The following is a 20871-nucleotide window of genomic DNA, read 5'->3' on the forward strand; positions in this document are numbered from 1 at the left end:
TTCGGAGGAGAAGGTAAGCACAAGCTACATCTTGAATGAAAATTCTGCACACTTGGGTACAGCAGTTAGGCGTCCACACGCTAGGAAAGGGAGGGAAAGGGGTTAAGGCAGGCCCTGGCACCTGCTGTCTGGGTGGGAATTCTGCATTGGTCTTTCCAGTGAGTGACATGAGGTAGATCCCCTCATCCATGTGCAACAGGGTGACATTTGTGCTGTCTTTCCAGGCGGGAATGCCTGTGAGATACCTGCTGGACAGAAAGAGTACTTCTGTTGTCTCTGTACGGAGGAGGGCATGGGACAGAGATCTCATGGTCTAAAAGAGGGACCTGAGGTTCAGGCCAGTGACTGGTCACAACTCCTCCCTGTCCCAGGCAAGGAAGAGGTCACGTCTTCCTTGTACCCTCTTACTCTGTTTCCTCTGAAATTCTGGGTGGCCTATGGAAGAGATCACTCTCCGGGAACTGCAGCCTCAAAGATGCTCTGAAAACTTCCCTGCCAGCTCTACCCACCCCACCCCACACCCAGCCTGGGCTCTCCACAGCCCCTTCAGCGGGAATTCCTCAGTCCAGCATGGAGTTCCGGTGGATTTTATGGGGCAGCCGCAAGCAGACAAATGGAGAAGAAAAACATCCCCCTGGAGCCCACTCGCCTCTCAGAACCTCACTTCCGCTCAGCCGGAAGGACGAAGGACGCTGGGCTGTTTTAACCCAGTGTGGGAGGTGACCTCAGAGACGCAGTCAAGACCCTCCCTTCCCCCACCCGGAATTGACACTGCTCTCTCCCAATGCTCAACTTTCCCCTCAGCGGCTGGCAAAGCTGTTTCAAAGGTCGGTGAGATGGCCTGGAGGATGAGGAAACCTGCCACCAAGCCTGTCGACCTGAGTTTGGTGCTGGAGACATGCATGGTGGAGGAGAGAACTGACTCCTGCAAGCGGTCTTCTGACCTCCACACAGGCATGATGGCACGCGTGCCCCAACCCCCCAATCAATCAATCAATCGATTGATATGTAGAGGCCCCAGATGCCTATCTGTCATCCCAGCTCATCTACATCCCATATGCCAGACTAGCAGCCAACTGTCCCATGAGAATGGGTCCAAGGCAAGCGTGGGGAATAGGAGTAGCAGTGAGATGGGCTAGCATGGGTTTGCGCTACGCAGGAGTTGGCGATCCAGCTAGGCCTGTCTGGTTGGAAAGATCTTAATCCTGGCTTGGCAGATGGAGCTGTCTCTTGGAAACTGGCTTCATGAGAGTGTGTGCCGTTGGTGGATGGGAGCAGGGAAGGATGCCAGGCCTACACACTGCTGGCACTTGACACGTAACCGCCATGGTTACTGTTGCTGTCCCCCTTGCTTCCTTCCTCAAACCTGACAGGGAGACCTCAGCACCCACGTTCCATAAATGGCACAAGCTCCCTTACTTGCCCTGTGCCCCGTGTTTCCACCTACCAACCAGGATTTTGAGTACTGAGCCTATTAAATTCCAGTCAGCGCCTACAGGTTCTGTGCAAGCGAACCTTGTCTGAACTGCACATCAACACTAAGGAGAGTGTGAACCGGGAGAGTGGTGAGGGGTGGTGATAACGCGAGCCTCCTGATCACGGGTTCCCAGGTAAGGCCAGATGCATACATCAGCGCTCTGCCTCCCGCTCAGCTCTCAGCCTGTCCCAGAGTCTACTTCAGACCACGTTCCTCAGCCCGTTGTGCCTTTGGGTGGTGACTTCAGTTTAAAATGCTCCTTTCTGTAGCGTGGCACCTGTCTAATGTCCCTTACAACAGAAAGATATGTGTGTTAAATCAGTTTGGGCCAAGTGTGAGGCACAGTGTCACAGCGATCTCAATGACTCGCATTGCCAAAGGGGTCCCCCAGAAGAGGCCCTATCACCAAGGAATTCATTGATGAAAACGTGACTAGCGGGCTCGTGAGAGCAAGCGCTGAACTCAAATGTCCAGCATCATTGCTTGGGGGAGATGCATTTGAAGTGACCGAGTAGCCTAGAATCACAGAGAGGAGGGCAAACCCACAGTACTGACAGGCTTGGGGGATCTGCAGGCATTGCCGTGAGCCGCGGTACAACCAGTGTCACCAGCACAAGCTGCTGCGGTCAGTCACAGACACCACAGCAAGGGCTTGCTCTGTGGTATCTACAGTTTCACGCGGTAAGCTGTCATATGTCAGTACTATTTTGCGGTTGATGGCTCTGGACTCATATGGATTCAAATGAGAATTTGTTTGCTTATCTGCTCCCTGGACATGGCCAACAGAGAGAATAGGCCAATCAGAAGTTGTAAAAGAAGGCTGCTTGTTTGTTTCCAACAAGAAAAACCAAAAAAAAAGAAGTGCTTCATCCACTTCAACCAAAAAAAAAAGAAGTGCATCTATGGTGGCCACAGGACATCAAAATTCTTTCTGTTGCAACTCTGAGCCCCAAAAGCAAGAGGGACCCTACTGCACCTGCGGCCCAGTGTGTAAGGTCATGGAAGGTCAGTTCCATCATGTGACTGGAGCTGTGCCTTTGGCAGCCCAGACTCACTGAACAGGTACAGAGAGCTGGGATATTTAATCTTCTTTCCTCTCAGGAGGGAGAACTGTTACTCTGTAGCCCAGCTAGCCTCAAAGGAACGCTACTTCTGCCTCAGCCTTACACGTGCTGCAACCCTCACATATGCTGAGCCAGACCTTGGATCTTTAAAAAAAAAGTTATTAGTATATAATATATAGTAATTATACATGATAGCAGTTTTGTTATATTTTTCCATATGTCTATAAAACAATTTTATTATAGAAACGCCTGTTCCCTTCTCTTGTCCCATTCCTATTGGTGCCCTCCCCCTTCCCAGTTAGTCCTTCTGTGAACACAGGTTTCATCCCACAGGGAAGCTCCTTAAACAGGAAGGTAAACTACCGGAAATAGCTTCAGGAAGTCCCTGAAACTGATGGGGTTCACTAGGGCCCTCCCTGCTCCAGAGGAAGCAGCAAACGCTGAGGATGCCCCTCTCAGTATCTGAGCTGAGCTGAGCTACAAAGACTCTCAGCCAAGATGAGGAGGAAGAAGACCCTGAACCCGGACCAGCTTCGTGGAAGAAGCAGACACCAGCCGAGCTGCCTGAAAGAGGTTTAAACCAACTGAGACACATGCAAGGATACTCTCCCACCTGGTGAGCTGCCAGCAGGCTGTGCTCAGAGTTCCAGGTTCCTGACTTTGTGAGCTGTCACCAGGGCTGGGATGGACTTTGGAGATGCAGCTGTCTTTGAGACACTTCTGCCCCTGTAAGCAACCCCTCCCCCATACTCCCCATAAGTAACGCCTATAAAGCTCATTGATTCACCAAGTTAGACTGTGGTGGTATCTGTACTTTGGTCTGTCATGGGTTCCCTATCTGGGGTGAGTAGACATGTGTGTTGCATCTCCTCAGGAAAAGTTTTGTCACAGAACTGTGTGCGTGTGTGTGCAGTGCCTTCATCGGGGTTGCTTACAGGAGCATGTGTAAGAGGCTGTCTACCCCAGGACGGCAGCTTATGAACAACTCCACCACGGAGGGAAACGTCCTTCCCTTCCCCAGCGACCCTTAGCTGTCAGGAGGTGTGGGCTTCACCCACTCCATGGCTGTTGGTTGGCCCAATCTTGTACTTGTGTGCAGGTGGTCACAGCTGCTGTAGATTCAAGAGTGCAGGATTCAGGCTTGGAAAACATCGTTCCACAACATTCTATGCCTCCCTCTGGTTCTTAACATTCCTTCTGCTGCCCCCTTCCATGATACTCCCTGGGCTTTAGAGGGAAGACCCCAGATCTTGATAGGCAGAGTGGGGGTGTCATGTTTGTCGACAGACAAGAAAAAGAGAGGCCTGCACCTCTCCTCCACGTGGAATCCTGGGTGAACTCCCTAACACCTCCAAGACCAAATTCTTATTCTGGAGCATGATGGTGATTGCCACACCCAGGTTCCAGGGTGTTGGGAATGAAATAACAAAGTATACAACAGTTAGCTCAGTTCCTGGCACACAGTGTGCTATGCGTGGTAATGGCATTGACATTGTTCATTGTAACAGCTGAATATGTTGGTAATGGCTTGCTTTTGGTCTTTATATGGAATCTTTGGGGGACATTGAAACTGTAACCCCTCTGAAATCCCTCCGCTCAAGCTGGACAAACCCCAGATGTGTGCTCTGTCACCAAGCCACACCCCACCACACTGTCTCCTTGACCTCTCACATCATCTGGGAGCCTCCATCTCATTTCATGTCAAGGCCAACTCCAGGCAGCTAGGCAGCTAGGTGGGCTAAATCTTTTGGTGCTTGTTTCTCCTCGATAGCCCTTAGCAACAGCTTGACATTTCCCATGGTGGCACCTTCCTCTCTATTCCTGTGAAGTTCTGTTCTGTCCCCAAAATGACATCTACAGGAAAAAAATCAAGTCATTACAGATGATGATCAAGTCCACTCTCGCTGGGGCAGAGCTTTCTGGGAGTCTGAACTTTCATTCCCTGTCCCCTCTGTGAGCAATGCACTGACAATAATTCTAGTCATTCAGATACATGGCCCTAGCGAGTTACACAGCCTCCTGGTTCTCCAGTCTACTCATTTGCAAGATGGCATGTTAGCACTCAGCTCAGAAGGCCACTCTGGGAAACGAAGGAGGGAACATATCTTTGCGAAGGAGAGTGCCTGGCCTGCAGCAAGCATTTCATGGTATTATTTAGAAGCTGAGGTTATGGTTCAGTCGGTAGAATGCTTACCTGGAATGCATGGTCAGCAGCACCGTATGAAACTGAGAACAGTGGTACACATCTGTAATCTTGGCTCTTGGATGATGGAGGCAGGAGGATCAGAAGTTCAAGGTCACCTTGGCTATGAATATGTTTTATTACCATTGGTTAATAAAGAAGCTTCTTTGGCCTATGACAGGGCAGAATAGAGCTAGGCCGGAAAACTAAACTGAATTCTGGGAGGAAGGAAGTGGAATCAGGCAGGTGCCATGTAGCTGCTGAAAGAGACAGAAGCCCAGAACCTTGCTCAGTAAGCCACAGTCTCATGGAGGTACACAGATGAATAGAAATGGGTTAATTTAAGATGTAAGAGTAAGTTAATAAGAAGCCTGAGCTAATAAGCCAAGCAGTGTTGCAATTAATATAGTTTCTATGTGATTATTTGGGTCTGGGCAGTCGGGAAACCAAAGCAAAGTCTCCTTTTACAAGCTTTGGCTATATTAAACTGTATCAAGTATTTATGTCATTCCAATATACAAAGCAAGGGAAGATCACCCTCTGTCCAGACTCTTCACTTGTCCACTTTCTGGCTGTGTGACTTTAGGGAAACCCCTTGCAGGGACTAAATAATGCACAGGGAGGGCAGGACAGAGAAGGAGAGTGATGAAGGAGATATCTTGATAGATGGGGCCGTTGTGGAATTAGGGAGAAACCTGGTGCCAGGGAGGCTCCTGGGAACCCACAAGGATGAACCCAGCTGAGACTCATAGCTATAGTGGAGAGGGTGCCTGAATTGGCCTTCCCCTGTAATCAGATTGATGACTGCCCTAGTTGTCATCATAGAGCCTTCATCCAGTACCTGATGGAAGCAAATGCAGAGATCCACAGCCAATCACTGGGCTGAGCTCTGAGAGTCCAGTTGAAGAGAGGGTGGAGGGATTGCATGAGCAAGGGGGTGTGGTCAAGATCTTGATGGGAAAAACCACAGAGACTGCTGACCCGAGCTTGTGGGAACTCACAGACTCGGGACAGACAGCTAGGGAGCTGGAATGGGACCAACCTAGGTCCTCTGCATCTGGGTGGCAATTGTGTGGCTTGGTCTTTTGTGGGGCCCCTAGCAGTGAGACCAGGAACTGTTCCTGATGCATGAGCTGTTTTTTTGGAACCTATTCCCTGTAGTGGGATGCCTTGTTCAGCTTTGATACAGGGGGGAGGAGCTTGGTCCTGCCTCAGCTTGATGTACCATGCTTTGTTCATTATCATGGGTGGCCTTACCCATCTGGGTGGAGATGGAGAAGGAGTGGATGGGGAGGGGGGCCAGGGGGCAGGAGGAGAAGAGGAAGAAAAAACTGTGGTTGGTATGTAAAATAAATTTTAAAAAGGATGAAAAAATAATGCACAGGGAGTTACTAGATGTCTGGCAGTTGCTAACAATGGTTTCCTAAACTCTCACAACCCTCACAACCACAAAGTGGCTTTCCTGAGGTCCCCAGTCTGCAGGTGGAAAAACTGAGGTGCAGATTTCTGAGATCACACGATGGTAGAAGCCAGTGACACAGTGACCTTGACCGTGTGATGCTATGCCATCTCAGGAGTGGGCATCTCTTCTGGCTGGCTGCAGCCTCGTTTCTTACAATCCATTCGTGCTTTCTTCTTTACTAATAGAAACTCAGTACTCACTTGCGTGAGTGGGCCCCAGCAATGAAGACTATTTCCATCCAAGTCTAGTCAAACCACAAGATTAGTCTAGTGGCATGTGAGCAGAAGTGAGGCTGTGACTCCCAGACAACTGCCTAGAGGGTAGGGTGTCCTCCACCTTCTGCCTTCTGCTACCCCTGCTGCGGCCACCTCCCACATACACCCTAGCTGGAATACAGCCGGCATGGATTCAGCAGTCATTCCGGTTCATGAAGCAACCCAGAGAGTGGAAGTCACATAAAATAGAGCAGAGAGGTGGCAACATATCCTGCTTTATTGACTGAGCACTGCACAAGGAAACACCTTAAACCCACAGGCCTGTAGCATCAATACTGTTTTTCATCGGTGTACTGGGCCTGGTCAGTGCCTAAGCTGTGTAGTTAAAAAACATCCAGGCTTCTCACATGGGCGCCCTGCACCCTGGTGCTGCTATACTCTATGATAGCCATGGCTTCCCAGTCACAGATCCCAGAGGGAAGAATTAAAACATGCAGCTAAAATGATGGTTGCTATTAATTCTCTCTTCTTCTAGCCTTTGCTGATTATCTTCATTGTTTGCTAAGATTTCTGCAGCTAAGGACTTCAGGATCCAGGTTGGGGAGACGACTCAGTTGATGAGAAGCTGAGTGTGATCCCCCAAACCCACTTTTAAAAGCCTAGATGTAGGTCTGTGATGTGGGATCTCCTTCCGTATATGTGTTGCTTTTATTGGTTGATCAACAGAGCTATTTTGGTCAATGGTTTGGCAGAGTAAATCCAAGAAGGAAATCCAAACAGAGATAGAGAGAAAATAGATAGAATCAAGGAGACGCCATGTAGCTGCTGGAAGAGACAGACTCTCAGAACCTTGCCCGGTAAGCCACAGCCTTGTGGTGGTACACAGATTAATAGAAATGGGTTAATTTAAGATGTAAGAGTTAGTTAATAAGAAACCCGAGCTAATAGGCCGAGCAATGTTGTAATTAATATAGTTTCTGTGTTATTTGGGTCTTGAGTGGCTGGTAACAAATGAACATTCTCCGCCTACAGGTCTGGAAATTAGCTCGTTAGTTAAAGAGTACCAGCTGTGGTGGCACTCACCTTTAATCCCAGGACTCAGGAGGCAGAATCAGGGGAATCTGAGAGTTCGAGGCCAGCCTGGACTACAAAGTGAGTTCTGGGACAGCCAGAGCCATTACAGAGAAACCCTGTCTTGAAAGAAAAAAAAAAGAGCACCAGCTGCTCTAGCAGAGGACCTGGGCTTGATTTTTAGCACCCACAACCACCTGTAACTCTACTCCCAGGAAATCCAGTGCCCTCTTCTAGCCTCTGAGAGCACCAGGTATGTATGTGGTACATGCAGACAAAACACCCACACACACAAAATTAAAATAAAAAGTTGAGTGTGGTGGCACCCTTCAAATCCCAGTGCTGAGAACAAAGACAGGAAGATCCCAGTGACACTGAAGCTGATGGTGAAGATTAACCACCACAGCAACCGTGCAGCCTCTTCATTCAGGAGTTCATCATTGGGCCAGGCTCCAGCCTAGCACGCTGTCGTGCATCCCCTGCCTCGGCAATGCACCATCTGCTGAGGGAGAAAGCCAGAGACGGAGAACAAGCATGTCTGGCACCCATTTCTCTCCCATGAGAGAGTCGTCAGGGGCAAAGTAGACCCCACATGGACTGAGGCAGGCATCACATAGTAGAGTGCAGGGTCCTGAGGCCTTTGTGTCCTCGGCCATGCTGTCCTGGTGTGAACACCCCAGAGCCACACAGATGGACACAGTCACACATATAGATGTACAAACGTATGTGCATAAGCACATATACATATGCACGTAAGTACACACACATGCATACGCGTACATACACACTTACACACACACATACAGGAGCTGCTGAGTCACATGCCAGAAGTTCACGTCCCTTTGCCTCAAGGGAAGCCAGAGGAAGCCAGGATCTGCCACTAAGGATGGAGGCCTGGTGATGAATGCTCACTACACGTGCCTAGCAACAGGGGACATGTGTGAGACTCTGCAGACAGAACAGTGGCAAGGAAGCAAAATCAAACAAAAGGAAATCCTCCAAGAAGCTGGCCTATGGAAAGTACCATCTGCAGTTTGATCCACTCACGCAATTAGCACTTAAGTAATTGATAAGGATGCATCTGTGTCCAGAATACACCTCGAAAGTATCACTATGGGGCTTAGTGGGTTATAATAAGGGGGGGCAGGAACAAAGTTTGGAGTGGGTGGGGTGGATCTGGGAGGAACTGGGGGAAGGTGAAGAGAAAAAACATTGGATACATGTATGAAAGTCTAAAATAATATATATGTAGTTTGTTCTGGAACTAATTCTGTAGAACAGGCTGGCCTTGAACTCAGAGAGCTGCCTGCCTCAGCCTCCTGAGTTCTGGGAGTGCACCACCCCCCCCCCAACAAAACATTATATTTAATAAAAATAGTCAAGTGGAATCCAGGTAGGGATCAGGATAAAGAAAGAGAACTCATGAGGTGCTGGAAGATGCTGCACCTGGGTGGGAGTGAGCCACAGAGCAGACTACAGTGAGAAGCTGCACTAAATCCAGGCATGGGCTTGGTCTGGTCCTATTCAGAGAGGCAGGCTCTCCAACCAAGAAGAATGGCGGACAAAGACCCAGAGGCTACATAGTTGGTACCTCTGAACAAACACAAGAGCTTCCATGGCTCGGAAAGCCAGGCTATGCTCAGGCAGGAAGACAGGGGCCAGCTGCTGCTCCCTTGGCCAGGAACCTTCCTTCTGTTGAACGGCCTCCGGTCAGCCCTCACATCCACTGGTCTGCTTCAGATGCCAGGCAAAGTAGAAGGAGGGCTCTGGAGTCAGACCGGCTTGAGCTCTTGCTCTGGCTGGACGGTTGATCCCTGGTAAGTCACCTATTCTTCCTTTATGAACCTCAGTTTCTCTGCCTATAAAAATGCGAAGAGTGGTCATCCTGAGACAGCAGTGGGCAGGAAGTATAATGAGCAAAATCTGCAAAGTCCTTCTCCTATGGAGGTTTTATTCCAGCAGAGACAGTGTGGGAGAAGGTGTTTACAGCTGCCTTCCCAGCTTCCACAGCTGCCAAATACACAGCACTGCTGTTGCTGTGTCTTCCCATTGCTATGACAAAATTACCCTAAGAAGGCAGCTTAAGGGGAAAAGGGTTGATTTCAGCTTACTGTTCAAGCTAACTGGCGGTCACTGTAGGGGAATAACAGGAATTTGAGCAGCCTATCTCATTGTGTCTGTAATAAAGAAGCAGAGAGCGGGGGAGGGGGCAGATGTTTGCTAGTGCTCATATCCCTCCTTTTCATTGGTCCAGAGCCCAGCCCATGAAATGATGTCACTCACATTCAGGGCCTTCACACTTCAGTATACCCAATTAAGAAAGATGGTCACAGGCATCCTCAGAGGTCCTAGTGATTCTAGACTTTGTCAAGTCAACAATCAACACCACCCGTCAGCGACAGTTAATATCGCTTTGGAGGATTTTCATAACCTCCAAAGATAAGGTGGTCAGGAAGGGTTGGGGTACCGGCAGGTGAGCAGTCAGAGAAGGCCTCTGACAGAGATGAGATTTGGAGAAAGTGAGGGGAGCATTTACAGGTATGTCTGGAGACAGCGGTATTTTCAGAGATGGGCTCTGGGAATGGACAGAAAAGCCAGGGTGGCTGAAGCAGCGTGAGGGACCAGGGCTAAAGGAGCTGAGGCTCTCACATAGATGGGCCAAGAACCAGCAGAAGCTCTGGTCCACTCCTGGGGACAAGTCTTGGAAGAGCAGATATCACTTGGTCCTTACAAGTCATAGGCAAAATAATATAAACTCCCTTCTGGTATCCACTGTATGCTCTGATTTCTTGGCATAGGATCTAGGGACTATCACTGGCTCTAAGAATGTGAGATATTATTAACTCCATTTTCCAGGGCAGCAAAAATGAGACCCCAAGAAGCTGCTGGCCTTGAACTAAAGCCAGATTTCTTTGATGCCAGCCCCTGGCTGGCTCTGATCATATTGTCCTGAAATTCTTTGTTTACAGCTCTCTTTCCTCTGCTGCAGCCAGCCACTCGGTCTCATTCATGGTTTTATTTTACTTCCAAGGTCCCTTGTGTCCAAACCTGCCCAAAGAGCAACTGAATGAATGAGTCTTCGGAGGCGGGGCCCCTCCTGCCTCTCAGGCTTCTCCTGTTTGGATCTGGAATTGGGAGGGGGCTGGACAGGAATTCCAAGCCTCCAGAGGGTCAGGAGCAGAGGGGAGGGGGAAAACCGGGAGAAAGCGAAAGTGAAGGGAGCAGGGAGCCCCTGTGAGGAGGCGCAGACAGGGAAGGAAATCTCCGGGTCAGTAATAATTCATGGTCTCAGGAAGCAGCCGCGGCTGGAGCACTGGAGCTGCGTACGCGGCTGGCCCCGTGGGGAGGGGCCCGAAGAGGCTCCTCACTACAGCCCAGCCTGGCTGGGTCACGGTCAAATGGTGTGGGGGTGGGGAGACCAGGTGTGGGGACAGACTATCCCTACAGACCTTGGGCTCTGAAGACTGAAGGGTTTCCTCTCCCAGCGGCTCAATCCTGGGCCCCTTCTGTGCTAGATCAGGGGCTGGAGAAACACAGCCCTTGGAGCGGGAAAGGGGTCTTTCAGAAAACCAAAAAGCTCCTAGATGCCTTGCGCTCTCTGCAGTTCTAATCACCCTTTGAGAGGAAAATAACGGTATTTTCAAGGCCAAGTGGATGCTGATTTTTACCAGTTCTGGGATGGCACTGAGAAGCAGGTATGCCTGACATGAGGACCCCAGTGGCCATCATCTACTCAGTTGTTCTTCCCAGGTTCTCTGAAGAGAAGACCCAGGCTGCAGCCTGAAATTCTGAAAGAAGTGGGAGGGGCGGCATTGACAGGGGATTCCAAGAGCAGTGAAGTCAGATCCGCCCCCCGTAGGCACTGTTCTGCAACTTTAGCTGTCCTGTTGACTCCGCCAGCCACCAGGGTCTGAGAAGGCAAAGTTGACTTTGTTCCGATCTTTATCTTCCAACTAAAGCCATGCCCGACAAATAGTAGAGCCCTGCTGAATAATAAAGTGACTGAACCGAACTTGGGCGTTTTGCTGGGAAGGGGGCATCTTAATCAGGGTTTCTATTGTTGCAATGAAACACTATGACCAAAAAGCAAGTTGGGGAGGAAAGAGCTTATTTGGCTTACACTTCCACATTGCTGCTCATCACTGAAGGAAGTCAGGACAGGAACTCAAATAGGGTAGGATCCCCGAGGTAGGAGCTGATGTAGAGGCGGTGGAGGGGAGCTGCTTATTGGCTTACTTCCCCTGGCCTGCTCGCCTGCCTTCTTACTGAACCCAGGACCGCCTGCCCAGGGATGGTATCACGCACCATGGCTGCCCCTCCCTTTGATCACTAACTGAGAAAATACTTTTATAGTTGGATCTCATGGAGGCATTTCCTCAGCTGAGGCTCTCTCCTCTCTGATGACTCTAGCTTGTGTAAGTTGACACAAAATCAGCCTACTGGAAAGAGGAAAAGAAAAGAAAAAAGTTTGTCAGCAAGAGAGGTGTCTTCGTTCCCCTCTGACAGCTCCGGCATCACTGTGTACGCTTGTGAGCTCGTAAAAAATGCAGCTTCCTGGGACACATTAGAACTGCTGGATGGAGCATAGCCTAGTCTGAGAAACTCTTAGTTCAAAGCCCCTGGCCGCAGTTCTAACGGTACACCGGAGTTGCTAGGATACTGGATTTTGAGCACGGGACTAGTCTTACAATGGGAAGGAGTAAACGGGCCAAACTAACAGGGACCTGACAGCCCTCTCCCAGAAGTCCGGATCTGCACCCCTGGCCATCTCAAGACCAGAGCATTAGAGAAGGGCCAAGAGTTCGGGACCACTTTCAACTTGGGGGACCCAGAAGCAGGAGCCTCGTCATTGGCCGGGGCGTGGTGGGGCGGGACGGTGGGGGGAGCGTCCCTTTAGCCAAGCCGGGACCGCCTCGTGATTGGCTCCTCCCCTGGCTATAAGGCGGCGACCGGCCGGTCCGTGGGAGCGCGCGGGAGCGCACTGCGGGGGCGGCGGCTCGGGGAAATAGGCGCGCGGAGGCCCGCGGCCGGGCGCCCATGGCGTTCGCGCTGCTGCGCCCGGTCGGCGCGCACGTGCTGTATCCGGACGTGCGGCTGCTGAGCGAGGACGAGGAGAACCGCAGCGAGAGCGACGCGTCGGACCAGTCGTTCGGATGCTGCGAAGGGCTGGAGGCAGGGCGGCGCGGCCCGGGTCCCGGGGGCGGGCGACGGGCAAGCAGCGGCGCGGGCCCGGTGGTGGTGGTGCGGCAGCGACAGGCGGCCAACGCACGAGAGCGGGACCGCACACAGAGCGTGAACACGGCCTTCACCGCCCTGCGCACGCTCATTCCAACCGAGCCGGTGGACCGAAAGCTATCCAAGATCGAGACACTGCGTCTGGCGTCCAGCTACATCGCGCACCTGGCCAACGTGCTGCTGCTGGGAGACTCGGCCGACGACGGGCAGCCGTGTTTCCGCGCGGCGGGCGGTGGCAAGAGCGCGGTCCCCGCCGCCGACGGCCGTCAGCCGCGCTCCATCTGCACCTTCTGTCTCAGCAACCAGCGCAAAGGGGTGAGTGCACAGCACGCCTGCTGCAGCCGGATCATCAGGGTTGGGGGGGGCGGGACCCCCTTGGAAGCGACCTCGGAGCAGCGGTGGTGGCGGTTTCTCATGCCCTAGAATTAAAGTGCAGCAGAGCCTCTTGCTTAACCCACAAACAGAAAGCTTACAGTGAGCCCAGTAAGCTCCGGTCTGACTTAGTTGCACCTTGAGAAGTGCCCGCATTCTGTGACCTTCCTCTTTGCCTGATGCTCGCCCTCTGGGCAGGTAGCTGGTTGTTCCCTCAGTTATCCCTGAGGCGCTTCAAATAAGGGCACTGCCCACACTTACAGGAAGCAGGCTCTGGGCTTACTAGGCAGGCATCACTCTGAGCTAACATCGTCCCTAATAAACTGTTCCAGATCCAGATCCTAAGGCTTGACCCAGCAGTAGGAGACTGAGAAGAAAATGGGGACGTCTCTACTCCAGAGCCTGAGGTCCCGACACGTGTGTATAGGAAAGGGTCCTTGAAGAGTGCCCAGCCCCAGAAGGATATAGGATTAGGAAGGGACACCATTGTCTGCTTGTCTCTAAGTTAAGAGACTGGGGAGCCACAGAAGTCTCTGGGGCCTCCTAGCCAAAACTGCCCAGGCCTGATTGGCCCCTCAGGCTCCCACCCTTTCCATCCTGGGCTTGTTTTACAGCGAGGAAGCCTACCTGTGTGACTTAAGTCAACAGCTACTGTTTACATCTGGAGAAAGTGAAGCTCAGAGAGTCTTACCTTACTTTCCACGGTCAGTGAGAGAAAGATCATGGGGGTTGTATTCAGTCCCCTTCAGCCCAGCACACTGGTTCTCATAGCTCCACCCTGGGAAGGCCTCAGTGGCCTAGCTTCAGACCAGCCCTCTGGCTCAAATTCCCAATGTCTTCCCAGCCGGCAAATGCCTCAGCTTCTCTGAGTGAGTCTTTTTAACCCCTGACTGGTAGGTACTCTTTGGAGGGTCCCTGTCAGTACCCCAGGCTGGGGAGGGAAGTCAGAGCTGGGCCTTCAGATGTACACCTGGGATGAAAGGCTAGCTGGACACACCATTCCTTTATAGGCATCGGGGTCAGCTTCCCTTAACCACCACCCAGCAGCTGGAGAATGTACCCAGAGAAGCAGACGTGGTTCCTGCCTTCCAGGCAGGGGCTCTCAGAACAGCATCAGGGGCAGAAAGGAGGATGAAGATAAGGTTATTATGGTTTGATGGGACTTTGAGAGCCCAGGAGAAGCCCAGCCCCAGAGTGAGGCTAAAGAGCTATGCTAAATCTCTAAAAGATGTGTGGAAACAGGCGGGCACAGGGATGAAGGGTTGGAAAGGGTGTTTTAGAGCGTGCGTGGCAGGACCTGGGGTTTGCAGTCATGGTCTAAGGCAGTGGTTCTCAACCTTCCTAATGCTGCGGTCCTTTAAGACAGTTCCTCCTGTTGTGGTGACCCCCCCTCCAACCATGAGGTCATGTCGTTGCTACTTTGTAACTGTCCTTTTGCTACTGTTATGAACTGCAATGTAAACGTCTCTTGTGCAGGATATCTGATACATGACCCTTGTAAAAGGGTCATTGCCCCCCCCCAAGGGGTTGAGACCCACTGGTAGAGAACCCCTGCTGTAGAGAAAGAAGTGGGAAGATGTTAAAGGCGGAGGTAACCGTCACGGTGTGCTGGACACTCTTCATTGAAGTCCCTTAAGGAGCAGAGGGAGCCCTGTGGCCAACCCCACCGGCTAGGACAAGGCTGCCTTTCCTGAGGTGCCCAGGAGCGGTAGGGCGGGATTGACACTCTGGCCTGGCTAACTGGAAAGTAGGAAAGGTAACAGCAGGAGGGACGGTGCCTGCAGGCTGCCGAGAAGGTGCTGTGCCCACGACCACAGCAGTCAGAATGGGGGCTCCTTTGTAGCACTCGGGGGACTGTCCTATGGTTCACAGTGACTGGCCTAAGACTGACTGCTGCCTTGGGATCTGTCTGTGGGATCAAGAACCCAACCAAATTTGGTCGTAGAAGCCATGCTCAGCCGCACAGGCTCCTCAGGGAATAGGCCAGGGGGGTGATTCTTGCCAGTGCTAGCCCCTCCAGGACTTGTCTGGAACATTCTAGGTGTTTGGGTGAGTCCCTGCACACTCCTGAGCTCTGAGGTTAAGAAACTCCAAGGTCCCCCGACCCCACTCCTTCCTTAGCCACTTCTACCCCTCTGATCCTGGATGGTCTGGGGTTGGGGGTCGCCATGGACACAGTCCCCTGCATCCCCTTCCTGCTCGGGATGAGCTAAGACTACCTCTGTGGTAGCAGTACCAAGGGGAAGGTGGGTTCATATCTCTTCCTTGTTTTTCCTTCTGTCAATGGGAGTAGAGCCGGACAGGGTCCTTTTGTGAAGCTGGTCCATATTGTTGGTGTGCCCAGTTCAGTAGCAGAGGACTGACAAGGTGCAGGAGGTGCCCCTAGAGGACGTGGTCATCATACTCTGAATGTTTATTGACCGCTCACTGTGTTCTTCTGTACTGAGCTCTCCTTGGTGGGTGTGGTGACTCATTGCAACCCACGCTACCCAGAAGGCTGAGGCAGAAGATCCCAGGTGTAAGGCTTACCTGCAGGGCAGCTTAGTGAGACCCTGTCTTGAAAGGTAAAAACAAGACTGGACCCATAGCTCAGAAATAAAACACTTGTCTGCCACCGACGAGGCCTTCGGTTCCATCCCCAGTACCACACACACAAAAAAAGCTTTACTTGTTGGTGTATGTCTCCTCTGTTAGCTTGTTTACCCTGTAAAGTAACACCCTGCTGCAGGTGAGGAAACTGAGGCTCCGTCTGGCAGGGCATCCGTGTTATAGCATCAGTTATCACTCTGGACCTGATTAAACCTCTTCCTGGGGTTCTTGGCAGTGGACACAGTACCTGGGGGCGTCCATTCCACAGATGAAGAAACTGAGGTTCAGGAGGGTGAACTGTCCCAGCATTCCCACGGAACCCAGTTCTCTGCATTGACCTCCAGACTTAGGGTGGGAGGTGGTGTTCCTTGTCTCTGAGGACCTAAGGGTGAAGGGGAGGAGGGTTCTGTCCCCTAGCCTCCCTCTCCCTGCCCCATCCACCCTTCTCAGCTTCTCCTGCCAGAGTCTGTCTGAGAAGCCCAAGCCCCAGGCTCTGCTGGGACCATGGCCTCAGGCCTCAAAATAGCCCTGCCTGTGAATGAACATGCTGTCCCTGGGCCCGGAGAGCCTCCAGGGAGGCTGGGCTCACATCTGGATGGATCTGCCCCAACCTGCGCTGGGGCAGAGGCAGGAGGCAGCAGAGGCAGAGCTTGCAGATGGTCCACTGGGTCTCTAGATGAGCTGAGGTCACTACCAACTCAGCCACTCCCAACCAACGGAGCACTTACTGTGTGCGATATTCCATTCTATATGGGGCCTGGAAGTGGGGCAGCTTGACAGGCAGTGGGGTGCTCCGTAGCTCTTAACAAACAGCTGGTGTCTCTGGACTGGAATCCTCAAAAGAAGGAACGCTAGGCATGGGCTTGTAACCCCAGCCCTCAGATGAAGGACGGCTGGAGCAGATGGAGTTCAAGATCAACCCAGGCTACAGAACTACATACTGTCAGAAAGCAGGGAGACAGAACCAGGACCGTGAGCTCTCTTGTTCTCAGTGAGGGTCTAGCCTATGGCCAGCCTGAGCACCTTGGTGTGAGGGGCAAGCCTGAAGAACTGGTGGCTTCAGGGACTGCCACCTTTAGCTTGAAGAGGCACTGATTGGCACCTGCAGGCCCCAGCCCCAGGCTGGAAGAATGCTGTTTTCTGCCACTTCGTGGGCTCCAGGCCTGACAGGGCAGCAAAGGCAAACATTGCCTCCCTCCTTGCTTTACTCCAGGGAATGTCCCAGACAGTAGCAAGTGGGAAGCAATCATAGAGATATCTTCTTGTCAAACCACTGCCAAGGGTATGCTCTCTGCACAGGAGAGACCGTGGGTGGAGGCAAGGAGGCCAGAACCCTGTCTGATTTTGAGGGTGGCCTAAACAGTGGTTGGGCACGCGCATGCACACACATACACACACCTACTTCACAGGCAGCACCTAGAACTGCCAGGGGGCTTTCCTTGCCCTCTAATGTAAAATACGCTTTACACTGTGTGAAAATCGTATGGCTTTGGAGTGTAGTTCAGTGATAGAGAACCTACTTGGCATGTGCAAGATCCTAAATTCAGTCCCCAGCACCTCCTGCCCCCCACATACAGATGTGTGTATTATATATATATGTATTCAGTCTGGAGGTTTTGTTTTCATTTCTGTTTTTTGAGACAGGCCTCATTATGTTCTGTCCGGTTTGGAACTCACTATGTAGACCAGGCTGGCATGCCTCTGGGCTTCCAGGCACATGCCGACACACCCAGCATGTATTAGACTTCTTAGGCAAAAGACCTTCGGGTGGGAAAGGAGTGGGTAAGTAAGCTGTTGTAAAGGAGGGGTGCCCCTCCCCAGAGGGGTGTCAGGGGCACCCTTTAGCAATGCTCACACACATACTTGCCTCCGTAAGTGGCATTTGCTCCCCTCAGCCCCTGCTGTTGTCCCTAAACACTGTCTCACCCCATGAGGCTCCCTGACAGCCCAGAGTTTCTTCTGCCTTTTCAACAGAGAACTTACTGTGTGGCTGGACTTTATCAAGCCTCTGTTGCTGGGCACGTAGTTAGTTCCCAACCCATTCCTGACCCCTCTTTCTCTCCTGCAGGGTAACCGTCGTGACCTTGGGGGCAGCTGCTTGAAAATGAGGGGTGTAGCCCCCCTCCGAGGGCCTCGGCGATGAGCCTGGGTCCCTGCAGTGTTTGCTTCAAAGAAGGACTCCAGAGAAAGAGGCCAGGAGCCAACCCCTCATTGGACAGGGGAGAAGATTCCAGAAGCCCAAACCACTCCTTTGTGTAGGGACCAGAGGACAAAGCCTGGACAAAGGGCCCAGCCTGGAGAGCCATGAGGACCCATCTAACCATCCAGGCCTAGCTGGTCAGGGACAAGGCAGAAAGTTCAGAACACCAAAGACTATTTTTGGAAGAGTGTGTGTGTGTGTGTGCGTGAGTGTGTGTCTACGTGTGAATGTGATATATGAGAGAATTGGTGGGGTTAAAATAAAGGTATTTTTAAATAAATGATGTGTATCCTAGCTAAGTAAGGGGAGGAATGTGGACAATGGGACAGACCCCTCTCTAGGACTTAAGATTGTCATAGCTGTGGCAAAGGCATCTCACCGTGGATGGGAAGCTATAGGCAGACTTTCCTCCCAGCCTTCTCTTGGTTCTTTGTTATGAACACCTTTGGGTAGTGACCAAAGAAATCCACATTTTATTTATTTTCGAGTAAGGAATAGAACCATGGTTCAAATTCAGAAGCTACTAGGAGGCTTGTGGTGGAGTCTGCCTCCACCAGTCTCTCTTCAGGCTTCCTATCACGGGGTTTTTGTGATGCCTGCCTGCCCCTCAGTAGAGCTTGCTGCTGTCTGGGTCAGTTAGGAAAAGGTCCCATTCTTCTGCTAGCTGCTTATGATGCCTTCTGTGTGTCTTAGTGTGACACACACGCCACCCAGCCCGCATGGTTGACCTCAAGTGCAGAAGGCAGAATCTTACCTGGTAACGTCTTAGTTTTGGAAACTGGTATATGACAGATGACACCTTGAGGTCTGTCTGCTTTTAAAATCCAAAGCAGGGGCCATTGAGATGGCTCAGCCAGAAAAAACAAACAAACAAACAAACAAAAAACCTTGCCACAGAGCCATGCAGTGGTATGTACACCTTTAATCCCAGAACTCAGGAGGCAGAAGCAGGTGGATCTCTGTGAATTCTATGAGTTTGAGGCCAGTTTGGTCTACAAGAGCTAGTGCCAGGACAGGCTTCAAAGCTACAGAGAAAGTCTGTCTTGGAAAACAAAAACAAACTTGCCACCAAGCTTGACAACGTTTGAAACCCACACGGTGGCAGGAAAGAACAGCCCCCCCCCCCCACAAGTTGTCCTTTGACCTCCACAAGCGCATACACACAAAATAAAATGTAACAAAAGGGAGGAGCAAAGCAATCCTTCCCTCTCTGGGTAGTGGGCCAGCAGCCCCTTTGCAAATTCATCTGAGAATAGGGCACAGACAGCCTGGCCACTAGAGTCCAGGGAAGTCAGAGGTTCTGGTCTCTGGCTCAGCCTAGTTGCCTACGAGGCCAGGATCAGTGAAGCTCAGAGCAAGCAAGGAGGAAGACTTGGAGAAGCAGGACCAACCAGGCAGCCGCCCTTCTCTTGGCCAGGGACACTCACACACCTCTGTTACGCTCTTATTTAGCAAGCACGTTTCAAATGTTTACTGACTGCTGGCTCCCACGCCATGTGCTCTGATCCTCTGGCAGCTGAGAAGACAGTAGCCAAAGCCAGCTGTGTCAGTGTCCACAGGATCAAGCCTAACTCACCCAGTCCTCTGTAGACAAAACAGGGTCGACAGGGGGACCAGAACTGTCTGCCCCTTGTCATACAGGCTGGAACCAGTGGTGCAGCCCCACACTCACTCCTATTAGCATGGGACATGAAGGAGGAGGGGCCCCTAGGGGCCCTGCTGCCCAGGAGACCTACCCCACGCCCTCTCCCTCAGTTCCCGTGTCCAGGGACACTGGTCTCGCCTGTCCTGTGTCCCAGAGCGCCCACACTTCCCCTCCGGGAGCTAATTAGGAAAGCACATTGCTCTCCCTGCGCCTACCCTGCTCCAGGTACCGCAGCCTCTGGCAAAGCCACAGGAAGAGGACTATGACCTTGTCAATGGCAGGAAACCTGGGAGGGGGGCAACGCAGACACTTGGGTGCTCTGGGCTGGAAGCCCACTTCTGCCACCAGATTTGCTGGGTGACCCGGGAAATGCTGCTTGACCCATCTGGGCCTTCCCAATCTCTTAACAGGCCCTAGAAGGAAGAAGAGAAAAGGGAGTGTTTTGCTTTGTGCAATGTTTTTTAAAGAGCTCTGGGGCAGTGAGCAATCAACTCCCATTGCATCAAATAGTAAGGAAGAAAAGGCACACACGTCCCTCAGCTCCCCATCCCCACAAGACAAGAGTGATGAAAAGTTTCCCTGCTGGTTCTTCCTGGAATGTCCTGTTCTGGTTTCTAGCTCTGCAGAAAACAATAAATATAGGTTTCTCCACTCATCTTTATCATAAGAGTTCAAGTTCTTCATGGCTCTAGAAGCATCATCCATCCCAAAGACAATGGCAGCTTGTCCTGCAGTCCTGGAGAGTCTGGTGCACACACATGTACAGTTGCCCACAGCTACCAAGTTCACGCTCTCAAGTGAAGTACTTTACAAGTCAATGCAGTAAATTCTCACCACCCACTTGCACCCGTGGACATGCAGGTGCTGGAGACATGGATATCAGCTCCAGAGTGCACAGGTGAAAAAGTTGTCTCCCAATCGTGACAATCAGTGGTCTTCCCCTCCTTCTCCCCCAGCCACCAGCCCCAAGGCAGTAACTGCTAAGCTGGGTCTTGATCTATGTGTACAGTAGGCAGGTTATGTACAGGTGTGTGTCTGGGGGAGTATTGTTTATGTGCACATCTGTGACTTGCCTTACTTTGCACAATAATAACAGAATTTTGCACACTCTAGATTTTTCTCCTCGCAGTATAGTCCTTATGTTTTCACAGAACCCTTGATGTTCCAGGAGCCGGCACACCTTCCATAGCTGCGAACTGGTCTACCATTTGTGGCTTGTTGTTTTTCTAGGCAATGGACAGTTAATGTCTACCAGTCTTTGTGAGCTGCAAGGCTAGGCTAACACGCATCTCGGGAGAAGCATAGCTGTAAACCAAGACCTCTGAGGGTCATTTTCTTAATGGAGCTCACACTTCCCCC

General features: G+C 51.6%; 1 protein-coding gene across 2 annotated transcripts; it reads left to right on the forward strand.

Moving 5' to 3' along the window:
• Positions 1-12446: 12446 nt before the first annotated feature.
• Positions 12447-18126, forward strand: Tcf15 (transcription factor 15). Of its 2 annotated transcripts, none has more exons than XM_075963873.1 (2): positions 12447-13021; positions 17736-18126. In XM_075963873.1, the coding sequence occupies exons 1-2, from the start codon at positions 12509-12511 to the stop codon at positions 17808-17810; spliced, it is 588 nt and encodes a 195-aa protein (XP_075819988.1). In that variant the 5' UTR covers positions 12447-12508; the 3' UTR covers positions 17811-18126. The 2 variants fall into 2 exon arrangements, with proteins under 2 accessions (XP_075819988.1, XP_075819987.1); XM_075963872.1 differs by lacking the exon at positions 17736-18126 and adding an exon at positions 14089-14357.
• Positions 18127-20871: the final 2745 nt, after the last annotated feature.

Source organism: Microtus pennsylvanicus, chromosome 2 (assembly GCF_037038515.1).
Source record: "Microtus pennsylvanicus isolate mMicPen1 chromosome 2, mMicPen1.hap1, whole genome shotgun sequence".
NCBI lineage: Eukaryota > Metazoa > Chordata > Mammalia > Rodentia > Cricetidae > Microtus > Microtus pennsylvanicus.

What these genes read in the sequence shown, in the direction of transcription:
- Tcf15 (XM_075963872.1), top strand. Translation starts at nt 12,509, where the DNA reads ATGGCGTTCGCGCTGCTGCGCCCGGTCGGCGCGCACGTGCTGTATCCG. An exon ending in TCAGCAACCAGCGCAAAGGG is followed by an intron (nt 13,022 to 14,088) that starts GTGAGTGCACAG and finishes ATTCCTTTATAG; the next exon opens with GCATCGGGGTCAGCTTCCCT.